General features: G+C 41.0%; 2 protein-coding genes and 1 non-coding gene across 6 annotated transcripts in view; all 3 read left to right on the top strand.

Moving 5' to 3' along the window:
* Positions 1-313: 313 nt before the first annotated feature.
* On the top strand, positions 314-7,399 carry haus6 (HAUS augmin-like complex, subunit 6). Of its 2 annotated transcripts, none has more exons than XM_078276205.1 (16): positions 314-766; positions 934-1,029; positions 1,120-1,198; positions 1,458-1,590; positions 1,769-1,913; positions 2,955-3,017; positions 3,108-3,165; positions 3,389-3,562; positions 3,694-3,890; positions 4,226-4,355; positions 4,535-4,637; positions 4,722-4,785; positions 5,324-5,453; positions 5,583-5,681; positions 5,922-6,057; positions 6,256-7,399. In XM_078276205.1, exons 1-16 carry the CDS (start codon positions 627-629, stop codon positions 6,981-6,983), a joined length of 2,475 nt encoding a protein of 824 aa, XP_078132331.1. In that variant the 5' UTR covers positions 314-626; the 3' UTR covers positions 6,984-7,399. The 2 variants fall into 2 exon arrangements, with proteins under 2 accessions (XP_078132331.1, XP_078132330.1); XM_078276204.1 differs by having other exon boundaries at positions 315-766; positions 5,324-5,468.
* On the top strand, positions 4,894-5,024 carry LOC144534661 (small Cajal body-specific RNA 8). The gene has a single exon (XR_013503597.1).
* Positions 7,400-8,387: 988 nt separating the features above from the next.
* The window catches only part of dennd4c (DENN/MADD domain containing 4C), a 35,502-nt gene continuing 29,155 nt past the window's right edge, over positions 8,388-14,734 (top strand). For all 3 annotated transcript variants that reach the window (XM_078276538.1, XM_078276537.1, XM_078276536.1), the window contains exon 1: positions 8,388-8,667. The gene's annotated coding sequence lies outside the window, so the exon portion shown is untranslated. The remainder of the gene's footprint in view (positions 8,668-14,734) is intronic.

Raw genomic sequence — 14,734 nt, 5'->3', positions numbered from 1 at the left:
GGGTCGGACTCGGGCAGAGAATCTAAATTCTATGCTGACTCACTGAAATAGCTCACTGGGACACTTGATGGAATTGAGCCATCGTTAAAGGTGATCAATTTCAGCTGTGCTTTTCCTACTATGACAAGTCAAAAATGTCTGCTGTGAAAAAGGTCCATAAAGTGAGACATGCAGTGCCGCTAGGTTCCGGCATTGGAAGGTCCATGTTTCTTTATTTTATGGTCGAATCTGAGTCTAGGCAACTTAATAAACCCTCGGTACACAAAAGCTAGAGCTTGGGGTTATTCGCTCACCGGAAGTATTTGTTAACAACATCCGGGTAGTTATTAGAAAAAAAATTGGCGGTTTGTGTTCTTACTGCGGTTTCGTTTTCCTGACAAAATGTGTGAAGTTTAGTTTAACAAATGTGAAATCAAACGTAACGTATGTTTTTGTAACACGTAACTATCCCTCGACAGTGTTTTTTGATTTAATAACAGTCTGTTAAATGTATTTTGACAAACTTAAAACAAGTTAGCCAACAGTGAACTTTGTGTTAGCTAGCAGCTAAAGCTAGCCAGGATGGGTTTTTGACCAGTCGCCACCGTTACGTTAGACTCTGACACTGCTTTATCCAACTGGGAATAATGGCGAACCCGGCATTGTTGCAGAAAAAGAATGGAAAATATCTGTGGTTTGCTCTTCTTGGACTCGGACTTCAACCAGACGCTGCATTGTCGTTAATCGGCAAAACCAACATAAACGTTAAACACATCAACCTGGGACCGTAAGTCTGCTGTTGTCGTGGAAAACATTAATACTGCATAATGTTAGCTAGTTAGTTAATGTGGCTGCTTTCACTTGAACTAACGTTTATCCTTAAGTTGCCATTCACAGTACTCTTGACGTTAAGCCTTATTCTAACAAGGTTAAGTGTTATTTTGTGGCCAATAGGAATATGTTCGACAAACCAAACAAGGATGCCTTCTACATAGTAACCCATTTCCTGTTGGAGAGACTCAACCCGACACGATTTAACGAGACATACAGGTAAAGTTAGACATGATCAACTTTTGCCATTCATTTGTAGAAGTGTGTAGGGTTCATTGTCAAAACGATAAAACATTTGCTTTGGGTTAGGCACTGCTGGCCTGTTTTGAACCACAAAGCAGATGCTGAGTTTCGCAAAGTTACCTGCGCTTGGCTGCGAGAAATTATGGTAAGAATTTGAGTATTTTACTATTATGTTCATCTTATTCTGTCCAGCATTTCAAATACCCCATTTTTTTTAATTTTTAGTAAATATCTTCCAGTCGAATTTTTCATAAGTTAAAAATGTTCAGCTTTATGCAAATGAAGTTTTTTGCATCACTGATCAAATGCCTAAAACATAAACGATATATTTGTCACAGGTGCTGCTTCTGTTGTTTGGTATACTACATAATTTAGCGATACCCATCTTGTTTTGAAATGTGTAGGATGAAACTGCAAATGCAGGATCCAAAGTGGTAGCATCCTTGTTCCTCTCACCTGGAGGCCCCAAGTTTATCAGCTTGATGTTTCATTTGGCCAGTCACGTCATGCTGCAGGAAATGAAGACATTCACTACAGGTGGGTCTAGTTAGTTTTTTTGTTTTGTTTTTTCTATACCAGTACCTCATATTCACAATCTGACTTCAATCCCAAAGTGTAGAATGACAACAATAGCCAGGCGTTGTTTCACTTAGTTTAATTTAATTCTTCATGGAGTTAGCACTCAAGACTATCACATATTCTTGAATATTGTCAGATGACAGTTGGGTTCCTGAGGCTGCAGCAAATCCCACTTCCTCCCTGGCCATGGCAGTGAAGAGACTCAACCTGATTACTACCCGTTTTTTGAAAGCTGGAGTGAATCAGGACCGATTTCTTCACGAGTACCAGAGACAAGCACAGTAAGTCCTTTTGTTGGCAGTTCCATCTTGGAGGCTGGACAGAACTAGATGTTATTTCATATTTACATCCGTAGATGGAAGCCTTCTACAAAACGACAACAGTAAACCTAATAAATATTCCACTTGGTAGCTGAGGTTATGGCAACAAACTTAAACTGGCTTATTCAAGTCTGCCATTACAAAAAATGAAAAATGTGTGTAGTAAATTAGTTTAGTAAATACAACCGTTACTAAAACTAATACAATTGTAAATAAAACATTTTTATGAAATTCTAATTAAAGTAATTTTGTGACTGTTACTCTTATTTTCTAGATTCAGAAGTAGCAACCATGCTGCAAATGTAATGTTGTGCATTGCCTATACGTATTCATTGTAATAGGTACATGATGACACTTAAAGGGAAATGTTTTGTCATTACTTTATTTTTTTCCCCCCACACACTGGCCTAACATGTTGGGAATTTAATAAGACATGTTTAATGTATATCTATATTGCCTGTTGCTCTCAGTATGTGGAAATATTTGTAGTATTTCTTCATCTTCTTCAACACACATCTTAGTGTTTTTTTATATATATATATTTTAGTGTTTTACGTTGCTGAATATTTTACCACTGCAATGAGCTAACTTTTCAGAGGTTTTTTTTTATTTTTATTTTTTTTATCTTGTATCGCTGCTCTTGATGTTGCATGTTTCATTGGCCATTTGTTTCAAGCCCCACCTGTGTCTTGTGATCTAATTAGTAAGCCTATGGTTAACGAGGCCAGTTGGCAGCTGTTGGATGTGTTCACTGTCCACAGGTGAAACAAATTTTGTTAACGACGGCTCTGTTACATGCAGTGTCTCAGTAAGCCCTGCTATCAAATGGTGTCTGCTGTGAAAAAAGTCCTTTTGAAACTGTGTACAAAGACCGCTACATTGTTGAAGATTCTAGAAATGTGCGTTTTGAACTTAAGTTAATTTTATGGCATTTTGTTTTGCACATGGAAGTCAGTTTCTTCTACTACAGGTACAAAGTATCTTGTTATCCCTGTTTTCAAGGCTCCTGGTGAAGTCCATGAGGGACATCAGAGCAGAAGGTCCCAAGTATGATGAGCTACTTAAGTATGTAGATTTTACTTAATTTTTTTTCTCAGTACTTCTGACTTCAATGTTCTTAGTCCAGATTGTTCAATCTGTTTTATCTACTTTCAGGCTTCACAGCAGTGAATCTACACAGGAGGGAGATTCTTCAGTGGAGAAGACCCAAATGGTATGTCATTTTGTTTGTAAAACATAAGACTTGATTTGTACGTCTCGTGTTAAGACATTTCAACAGTGCTACTTATGGCAAGTTTCCTGCCTAATGATACACAAAATCAATACTTCTGCCAATTTGCCAGAGGTTAGGTGACATTCTTATATTGAGGTAAGTTTAGGAAAGAAGTTCTCTACTGAGATTTTAAGAGCTCACATTAGTACTTTGTTGTCTTAAGGTGCGCTCCTTGTGGTCGGATATTGATAGAATGCTGTCAACTATCAAAGAGGAACAGCATGCAGTGGAAAGTGTTTTAAAGGGGGAAGTGGATCAATATGTCCTGGACGGTACAGATCGAGCCCTCAACATTCCTCGCAGTCTGCTGGAGAGAATTGAACAGCTCCCACATCAGGTGAGAGTAAAGATAATGCCACAGGTCACTGTTACTGGTGGCCTGTTAATTCCTATACACAGCACATGACTTTTATTCATTTGGCTCAGAGTCCATAGTTTGTTTTTCCACTGTAACCTCATGTTTTCCAGTTGAGTTCAGGGAATGTGTATGAGGCTGGCCAGTTGAACATCCTGTGTGTGTTGGAGCTGACGAAGCACGCGCTGCAGCTCCTGAGGGAAGAGCGATGTCGCATCTCTCATGCCCCCAAGCCTCAGCTCAGTCCTCAGCACCTGCAGGAGAAATGTCAGCAGATGGCCCGTGCACTGCAGAACCTCCAGCTAGTCAGGTATACAGTCACCCACACACACTTGACAGAATGCACTCTATCCAACCTGTCTGATCTTCAGCACAATGACTTGATTTGTTGAAAGTAGTCACAATGTTTTTAATTTGAGTATTTTAATTTTGGATTTCTCAAGTTTTTTTTTTTTTTTTTGCTCTGAGTTGGATCTTTCTATAAACCTAAAACTTGCCTATAAACTATTTTGTGGTTTGGAAACTTCTATAGTTAATGGAACATTTAAAATCATGGAAGACTTGTCTCAATTGTGTGCTGAAAGTTAGATGACTGTATGTGGAAAAACACTTTTTTTTTTTTTTTTTTTTTTTTCCCTTCCCCAGACAGAGGATTTCCAAAGAAGAAATTCCTGAGGTCAGGAGTACCATCAGAGAGTTGGAAGCTGCATGGGACAGGAAGTGGATGGATACCCTGAAAGACACACCCCTAGTATCTTTTCTGAATGAAGATCCTGTGAGTGGTCCTTGTGATTTTTGAACTTTGCTTGCTACCTTAACAGTGTAGTCTGTACTTTTTAAAGGGAAACAAGAAATGATACATTTGTCACGTTATTTTGGTAGTATCAAATGTTTCACTGTAGTTGCATATCCTAATTTAATTGACACTTTTTTTTTTATTTTTTATTAATAAAGGCTCTTGGCTTCCTGTCACCAATGGCGCCACTGTCTTTTGAACCGGCAGCTGACGCTAGTTACAGGAGTAGTGTCTTCTCTCAGTATCCTGCAAAGCTTCTCGGTGAGCAAAATCAGATTACATAAATAGTGGGTGATGTATTCACATCGCAGTTTTGTTTTAATCATGCTTCTTACACTTTTTCAGAGGAGAAGCCTGCAGAGAGTAAATCGCAGAAAGGTGCCCCCCCTAGTTCTTCTAAACCGAAGAGGTAATGAAAGCTATATTTGAACAGCTTTTAAGGGAAATGTAAGCTTAAAGTAAACATTTCTCATCTTTTTCATAATGCATTATTTGAAATGTTTGTATTGGCTTCTGATGGGGGGCAGATACCTGGGCAGTCCTGAGCAGTGCTCTGTCCGTCACTAGTCCTCCCTAAAGCATCCATGCTCTCTGATGACCGCGGCGAATTGAGAGAAATCGCCACGGACAGATACGGAGCAGACACTGTCTAAAGTACCAACCTTATCATGGACTGATTATTAAATGTTGTTAAACTATAGAAGCGTGTACAGTTGACTTGGTAGTGTCATTGTAGACATTGTATAATACCTTGGGTAAAAAGAGTACACGAGCCATTATTAGCTACGTTAAGATGCTCTCGTTGCTTTCACTGTACCTGAGCTTTACTGCATTGTGAGGAAAATATAATGGGGAAATTACTCTTTACTGTGCGCGCAGTGCATTACACTATACAAACTTGTTTTTGAATAATAAATCGAACCGTTTTGTCTTTGAAACAACTCTAGCCCTGCAACGGCTGAAAGGACTGAAAGTCCTGTTAACACTCAAGCGTCATCAAAAGCAAATACCTCTCTGGACTGGCTTTTTGACACACCATCCCCTCCTCGGAGGGCTCCATCAGTACCACCTCCTCAGGCTAGTATATTTCAGGTAACTTCTGTTTTGTGTTAAATTTGAACTCCTGTTTAGTGGATAAACGCCACCCTTTTGAATTTGTGAGCACCAGTTCTTCTGAAACTGTAACAAAGCTCTACTTGTTTTTAGGCTAGTGTGAGGAAGACGGCCCATGTTGATCAGAAGGTGACTCCCATGAGGAACGAGACTCAGATATTAGACATGGAATGTGATAACCTCGCTGATCAGGTATAGTGATGACTTTCAAACTAATGCAAGTGTCAAAGGCTGCAATGCAGGAGCTCAGAATTATAAATAGTGTCGTTTTATATAATTCAGAAAAACACAAACTGATATATTAACAATGCTTACAGTTTTTATTTTTTTTAATAATAAAAGCTGTACGGATTGTCAGTCTTGAATGTGGCCTTGAGATGCACAAATTGGGCTCGGAGACCTAGTCCTGACTAAAGTGTGTGTGTTTGTTAGTTTGCAGATGCTGTAACTACAACCAGTCCTCCAGAAGGCAGGGCCAAGGTTATGGACTTGGATGGCCTTCTCGGCACTCTTCATAGAGGTCCCTTCTCTACTAGAAAGCAGCTGCCACGTACACCTGAGAGCTTGAGTAAGTCGTGAGCTGTTGAATTTTTGTGAATTCTGTGCGAACACATGAATGGGAGAGCTTATTTAGGATGGCATGATGGTTAAAGACTGAAGAATGTGGCCTCATAAAACTGGAATAGTTTTGCCTTTTTAATCACCTTATTTTCAGTTGGTAAAATTTTAAAATGTGTTTTTTTTTTTTTTTTTTTCCCTCCCCAAGTTCTGGATGTGAAGAGCTCCTGGCGCAAGGCAGTTGAGGAAGACGAAGCTGAGAAAATGGGGCGGTTGGCAAAGTTTAACGACGACATAGCAGGGCGGCTCACTCCCCTCGATGAGCACAACGTGTTGCTGAGCCCCGATGCTCCCTCCCAGAGTGTCTCTTGCCGTATCACCCCTCCTTTGACAAGCCACAGCAGCCCCCCTGTCAGCCAGCAGGGAGTCTCCCTTAAATCCACTCTGTTCTGGGACACCTTTAATGCTGAGGCTCTCGACAGCCCTAGTGGCACTGGCAGCAGTGCGGTCCAGTTCAGCCTCGATCATGAAACGCTCCCCGAAATGTCGAGCTGTGACAGTCTGCTGAGCCTCGACGATGAAGCGGTGGATTTGAAGAGTGAGGAGGATGATAAACTCCTAATCCCCTCTTTGAAGACTGAGGTGACGCAATCGGCACTAACCCCACGTCATTATCTGGGTCAGATCCAGCAGGCGTGCGATGACTGCTCCTTCATGGAAGGCAGGAAGAGGACACCTGAATGTCTTCTGTCGGGACACACAGTCTCTGATTTGGACAAAGACTGGCTAATGGAGCCTGCAAAATTAGTGGAAGCTACAGACAAGGTCTTCTCTCTGGACCTAGACGCACTGGAGACTCCTTCACCCCCAAAGAAGCAGGAGTACAGCCTCCCAAAACTGATCACATTCTCCCCAATAGATGACATGAAGTGTTAACTACATTCATATCAAGACCACTTTTTATCCTGGACTGTCAAAACTCACTAATTTGAATAGACTTGTAACAAATTTGCACATAACCTACTTTTGTCACTCTCTTTTCTGTGCATTTAAAATGGTAAGACATGAACTGCTTAATAAAATTTGTAAGATATTGCTCATTTCCTTGTTTACATAAATGTTCTACCTGTATAGGAGAGCAACTTGGAACCTTAATTTCCAAGGTCCGGTTGGGGTAACAGTGTTTCCATCACTAACAAGCTTTTCTGCCTCTAACATCTGCATTGCACTATTAGCATGGTTTCTAACCACAATGTCTTGAACTAGATGTAAATGTCTTTGTAGGTATGTGACCACCACTGTGAAAGGGACCATGGTCTGTCAGGTTGAATAAAGTTGTAGATTTTCTTAAATGTCGGATTAAACATTTGAAGAAAAAAAGTATGTATAAATTAACTGCAACAAATCAGTTTCATGAAAGGGCTTGTTCGTTTTTGTTTATGGCTTGCATATCTTAGATGCAAGCCCCTCTTTTCATCAAGTCCAACTTGCGTTAAATGCATTGATAAATTGGGCGAGTCTCAAAACGTAATATTACACAAGAGTCAAACTCGGTTGGGGACTGCTCGTGTTTTCTCCAGCAGCAGTGGCAGCAAAAACTGTCCTATTAGTAGTGTCCTGTACACTGTCGTGTGACTCCATGACTGTCCCGGGACAGTGTCTGGGAGTCACAAGACAGTTTTCGCTGCCACTGCTTCTCGTTTTCCGACAGAGCAGCAAAATGTTTCCACACGTACCTGTTTGATATACGTACAACGGCTCTCAGTGTAAAGATGGGGGCGCCAGAGCCAAAGGAAAATCATGGAGCAAAAGAAATGAGTCAAGGCAGCAATTTAAAAACTCAGCGAAGTCAGAATGTCAAGTCACAATAAAACGCAAAATGTGCAATCTGGGTTACAAATTAGATCTGAGGTCCTGCCGCGTACGGTAGAAGTGTGGCTCGTTCAGACTAATACTGAAGTTGGTATTTATGTTAATTTATTATGTAAAATGGTTGTGTATGTATAATTAACACAAAACATATGCGGAAGCAGCATAGTATATATGATGTACACTATAAATATGAACGTAAACTATAACAAATATATATGACGTATTATAATAGCCGTGTTATTAAGTATGCTACTATTACTAAGAATGATGAATTTATTGACGATTTAAAATAACTTTATTCTGAAAACTGCAACATGTGTTCGCCACTGAGGGGCTTTACTTTGAAAAAAGTACACCGGAAGTGCTGGTTTTATGTGTATTAGCTAGCTTGATTGCGCTCCCCAAGGCCAGCCTCGCCTCTGTCAGTTGCAGCAGGGACTGTAGCCTCTCCTCTTTGGGCGGTTCCAGTCTGAAAGAAACGTTTAGGAAGAAAGCCCAGCAACAAAACTATCAGCGCAGACACAAACATGGCGCCTGCCTCCGCTGACAACTTCAGATGAAAGTGTGGCGAAGAAGTGGCCAGCAAAGTTTCAAAGGAGTATTTCGAAGTGCCTTTTTTTTTTCTCGCGCCGTCCTGTTTTAACCTGTATCAGTTTGCATAAATAGAAATACGGACTATATCAAGCGGGTAAATAACAGCAAGTTGCCTACATGTCAACATTGTCTCTCGCTGCAGTGTAAACAGCTGGTAAGTGCTTATATTTTCCAATTTACTTAGAGTTTGTCGTGGGAATTAGAAATAGTAGTTTAACTATTTTAAGGTGACTTTAGCTGTGTATGAGTAAGGTCGCCCGCTGAAAATACATTTTCCTGGTGTTGTGCTTCTGCTGTCTCCCTCTACACTTTTCATCGTGTGTTCTTCAACCGCGGAAAGAGAGTCAGCCACGTATCACTGCACAGGCGGATCACATGGACGACATTTCTTTTGTTATGTGTAGTGTATTTCTTGCATACAAGTTGACCTAATTATCGGTCGGATGCAACAGTTGGAAATATTACACCCCTCCTATTCCTCTCTCCTCCCGGGCCCTCCTTAAAGCCAGATAAACAGACGCTGCTCTCCTGGAGCCTGTCTAACCTTGCAGGTGTCCGCTTTCAGCCACACTCAAAAAATGAATTTCCTGCTTGAAAAATCTGAGATATCTGGAAAAAAGAGAAGACTTTAGCGAGGTAGTTTTGCAGTTTAAGACACTTAGAACTGTACCTAAGGCAAGGAACTGTTAACCTGACCGCGTTTGGGCATGTGGCTTGCTTTTTATCAAGGGACGTTTTCTCAGAATATGCCATGACAGTATTTGTGTGACCCTCAGCCTAGTACGTAGAGTTGTGTTAGATGCCTCTGTAGGAATTGTGGATGTGTGTGTTGGGTGAGGACAAATGCCATTGAATGCATTGCTAAGGATATGATCACATATCTATGTCTCAGCATTTGACTGTTTGCCAGTCAGCAGCAGTCCCCCAAGGGCAGCAGAGTACTCCCAGTTTCAGCTTCCCAACACCGTTTTGGTGATTCATGGCATCCATGTGATGTTCCTGTTATGACAGCCATAGCACAAGTCCCAGCACAGCAGAGAATGGCACTTCCTCTTGTACTTATTGCATTCAGATTGCATTGTACTGAATGTGTTTGCCACCTGAGGTGACAGCAGGAATGTTGGATTAAAACTGAATAATCAAGCTTTGTGGAAGAAGTAAATGATGGAAATTGCTATTGCAGAATTGCATCATCCCTGAGCCGTTGACAAGTGGAAATGCAGGAGCAAAATTTCTTTCTTGACCTTGCCTTGGCCTAACAGCGGCAGGGGAGTGGAGTGAATGTTGCCTCCTACTAACCGCTACAGGCAGCAGCAGGTATAAAGTAGGTCATGGCTTCACTGTGGCTTTGTGTACATTGAACTTGCACTTTGTCACCACCGCTGGTCTTCCAAAGGCTCTGTCAGGTGACTAAGGAAAGGAAGTAGATTGGCCAAGGGAGCTGCAACGGACTGTTGAAGGACTCGGTGGTTTCCTTGGCAAAAGTCAAATTGGATTTTGACGAGTGTGAGAAAATCCAGTAACTCATTCTGTGGGACAGTAAGAGGAATTTCTCCCAAGAGCAACAAATGTGACTGTTTCTGAAATGTCTGCTGTGATGCATCAGTGTAGATTCTTTCAGTAAAGCCAGTCAACTACCATCTCAACTGCTTCTCTCTCTTCAAATGACTGTACTGCTTAGCTCACACTTCAGCTGACATCATTGAACTGTCACTCATTTCATTAAGCACTAACTGACACCTTCAGGTAAATTTTCAGCAACACTTTGACTGACTTGTCTGTTACTTTAAGGACTTGGAAGTTCCACTGAATTGTCGACTCTTTTCAACACTCTAACTGATACTAACATTTTACTCAGTGCTTTACACCTAAATTGACACGTTGGTCTTCTTCCATCATAAAGAGGTATGAGGTCATCGGCAGCAAAAAAAAACATAGCAACCCCAGAGCTGGTAGGGAGGCATTGTCTGGCTCAACAAGGAAACACTTCAGCAACCCTGATCTTCTTTCTCACCATTGCTCTTGCTGTTACAAATGTATTTAATTGGTGTTTCTACTTCATTAGCCAGAACTAACTGCAGAGTATACCGACAATGCAAGTTCTTGAGCCAACACTTACCTGAAACACTTCTGTGCATTTGATTAAGCTGCCTGTTTGCATGTTTTAAGACATATTAACTCCAGATAGTTGTTTCTAGCCAAAGGGCAACAAGGATCTTGTAAGCCAGCCAGAAACCCTCTCAGGTAACATATTTCCGTCCTCTGACCCTTGTACTTCGGTGTGATGTGCCAGTTAGTGTTTTAGTTGCCTGCTTTCAATAGGCCTCTGGGTCTGAGCTATAATAGGGCCAGCTGAGCTTGTTAGTAAAGGCAATGACTTTGCCCTCTCTCCCTTCTCCTTAGAGTGGAAAGAATGCTCTGTGTCCGCCGGGTGTCACGCTCCAGGAGGGAGGCAGTCTTGTGACGGGTTCTGCAGAGCGTAGTCTCGCTCCGAGCTGCCTCTCATCGTCTTAACTTACCCAGGTTGTTTTTAGTTGTACAAAGACGTATGTTACAGCAAACTTTGAATAACCGTTGCCACTGTCCTTGTCCGACCCCTCGTGTCGTGTTGTGGGAAGCTTTGACATACCTGCTGCCGTTGGCTGTGCAGGCAACAGTTGTGTTTGACACAGTTCAGCAAAACACTTTAAGTGTGACCCTTTTCTTTTGAAAGCGCACCTGCCTCTTAAATCACGTGCTCAGGTCTTTGTAGAGTGTAACTAGCCACCCACGGTGAGCCAGGAAGAAAAAGGGGAAACTTTCAGCTTCAGTTATTACAGTAATCACTGGTTGCTAGCGGTCGCTTTGATGTTATCTTGATTAAAACATTACATTACATAGATTGACAAATAACGATTCACAGGAATACAATACTAAAAGGGGAACATACCGTTTGCCTGAGTCTTCTGTAGGCTTTAGTGGATGACTGTTATAGTGCTGAAACAGTTGGTCAGTTAGTTGAAGGACGGTTGTGATAATTAAGTACCCAGTAAAAAAAAAAAAAAAAACATTTGCTGATTAAAGCTTCTATAATATAAAAAAAAAATAGATTGTGTTCTTTTTTTGACTAGCATATTTACTAAGCGATTTGAAGTCATTTTCTTGGCTTTGGTAAATGGACATTTGTTATAATCTTAAGTGTTATTTACAGATTTAAGCAATACAAATGTAAATATTTTCATTGAAAATCAAAATTCATTGATTTCATTTTTTTTTTGCAGCCGTAGTAGTATATAGTATATAATTCCTTTTTAATGTGAACATGTTTTGTTTAGTGAAGTTAAACCTTGCACATATCAGGACAGTATTTCAGTAACATGGCAGACATATTATTAATGCTCAATTAGAGCTTAGAGAAGTAAAGCAGAATAACCTGTGCCTAAAAAGAACGAAATTAAATAGCCTGTTGAAAAAACATCTGTTATCTGTGTGATTTGGCAGTCCGATACCTATTCTGAGAAGAGTGTTGACGGCTATCGTCAGTCCTTAAATGAAATTGGATTTTTATGTATATAAAAAAAAAACCAGCTGCCAGAGTTAAACAAACACGAATGAGGAACAGAGTTCATCGTTGGTCTTTTGCTTTGTGCAGGCCGTGCGGCGCTAGAGAAAGGTTGTTAGTATACGCATATGATAATGCAAGGCTATCACACAGGCTTATCTGGAGCCAAAAAGCAGATAGACTGTGAATGCTTCACCTCTCACACACTCTGAACAGCAAATATTAAACAGTTATATATTCCCTGCCTTTATCAAGTGCACTTGAGCATTATTTTTGAAACATTTTGACTTATTTTCTGTATCGTAAACTGATGGCTTATGTGGCTTATTCCACCCAGTTAGACTGTTAGTCTCATCACAACACATGTTAAGATTAATTAGCAGGGTGACGTATTTACAGGCCGCTGTTTAACAGCCAACAATGTGCACACATGCACACTCTGGCTTGCACCATATGAATTCAATCAGACAGCAACTCAACGGGCTTCAATTTCAGCTCATCCCCCCCCTCAAAATCCCTCTCCCCCTCAGAAAAAACATAGCTTTTAGCCGTGTTCCTGCGGTCTTCATCACCTTGTAAAGTGGAAGTTTCGTCACCTCATTGGCACCTTATGCTCGGCCTGGCCTTCACCACCTACAGCACACTGTGATGACAGATGGCAGGGAGGACCACTTTGCTTTTCAGATCCTCCAAAGCCCAGAGCTACAGAGTGGCACTTAAAGCACACACCATGGCTCAGCGGCTGCCACTGGAGCTGAAAGGGTGGAGTTGGAGGCTGTTACAGCTGAAATAAAATGACCTGTTCCTTTGCAGGTTTTTGCTTTTGACAATTGTGTTTGTGTCAGGAGCCATAGCTGAGCTTTCAGAAAGGATTTAAAGTAAACTTAAGCAGTCCTGTTACATTCAGATGAATAATTAGAACATGCACAGAAGGGCACATACATGTACACTTGTCACAACAGGAGGGGTTGGTGTGAAGGATCAGTCCTCATTTATAACCAAGGGTCGCCCGCTCCCTCGTATAATTACTGCACCTGTACACCCTCTGTAAACATTGCTTTTTATGCTCATTTGCAGCGCTCAAGGTTCAGTACATGACAATTGTGTGTGTCATGATGATCAGCTGCTGTTTCAGTCAAGCTGTGAGTGGATCTGCATGGCGGGGCTCCTGCTTAAATACTGTAACTAAGAGAGACACAGCACTGTCTGTTGTCCCACATTACACACAAACACTCAGACTTGTGCATGCGCAGACACGCAGGCAGGCTCTTTCACCCCTGGGGAACAAGCCTCCAGGCTCTTTTGTGTGAAATGGATGAGATCATTGTGGGGCAGATCATGGGGGGATGGAGTAAGTAAGGGGTTTCACTCTGTGTACTTTAAATAGAAAAACCTCTGATTCTATGTCTGTCTCGATTTCTGTCTCTTCATCCTTTTGTCCCTCGTGGAATATGGTACTTTGGAAATGATGGGGCTGGCCAGGTGAATGCCATTAACACCAGACCAGTGCTACAAGTGAACAAACGAGGAGTAGGACCTCCCCAGTTTTATTTATGGCAGTAGAAGAGTTTTCCTCTGCCCTCAGGGGTTGTTGGGCTGCATAGCCAACCTTTGACACATTTGCAAGCAAGTTAAGACCAGTGCCACCGTCAAAGAACAAGACTTTCCAGTGCAGGGAAATCAGGGGCCTGAAGGAATGATCCACTCAGGATTTTAGAACTAAGAGTGATCATGGGTTTAATTTTGATCCTTAATTGGGTCCTTTTTTTTTTTACCAACATAACCCTTTATTACATAAGATACCCTTAATCCAATTAGTTGGATTTGCTAATTTACAATTATTAATATATTCCTCAGTACTACAGTAGTTACTTGTTACTCGTATTGTACTGGAGGCAGTGAATCATTACATATCATTATTTTCTATTGCACCATCCAAAATTGTGTTTGCTTATCTTAAAATTTTTTGGATAGGTCTTCCCCTGCAGCATGCCTCTCTGAATGATCACAGAGCAGCTCCAAAGATCAGATAATTCCATAAATTACGAATCAGTTGGCTATTTGTACATTTCTTTCCCACAACTGACAATAATGGCTAACAAAAGATCGATGAACTTTCCACAGATTTCCACGTATTAGAAATTAAAATGATGGATTACGAGGCAGGGAGATTGTGGTTTTGATGGCTTTATTTATTTGTCTGAGATATTTGATCATTGTTTTTTTTTTTTAAGACCACCATTCAAGTAATTTGTAATGAATGTTAGCCTGTTGGAGCATCTGTAGTGCTCTCAACATGGTAAGCCCAGGCAAGAGAAACTAACTTAAAAGTGGGGAGTGGTCCCATCACATCAGTGAGGCCTGAATGGCAAAACCTGTTTTACATTTGGGGACTTATAACAAGCTGAACCTTTTGGCTGTTTTTGCTTGGCTTACACTCCCTTTATTTAGAAGCTTGTGGCACCTAGTCATGCCATATGTTGTTATTTTCAGAGTATATAGTAGACATTTATCCGCAATATATGGACATCAGCAAAACTGTTATCACTGGAAAGAGGAAGTCACACTAATTCCCAGAGTGTTATGTCCTTTGTGTTTGAAGAATATTGTTCTGAAAAGAGGGTGTGCATATTTTTGAAGCAAAGTACATCAGTCAGTTCAAAGGGTTAGGGCCAAGGTT

This window comes from Sander vitreus, chromosome 19 (genome assembly GCF_031162955.1).
Source record: "Sander vitreus isolate 19-12246 chromosome 19, sanVit1, whole genome shotgun sequence".
Taxonomy (NCBI): domain Eukaryota; kingdom Metazoa; phylum Chordata; class Actinopteri; order Perciformes; family Percidae; genus Sander; species Sander vitreus.
This window is presented reverse-complemented; position numbering and strand designations above follow the sequence as displayed.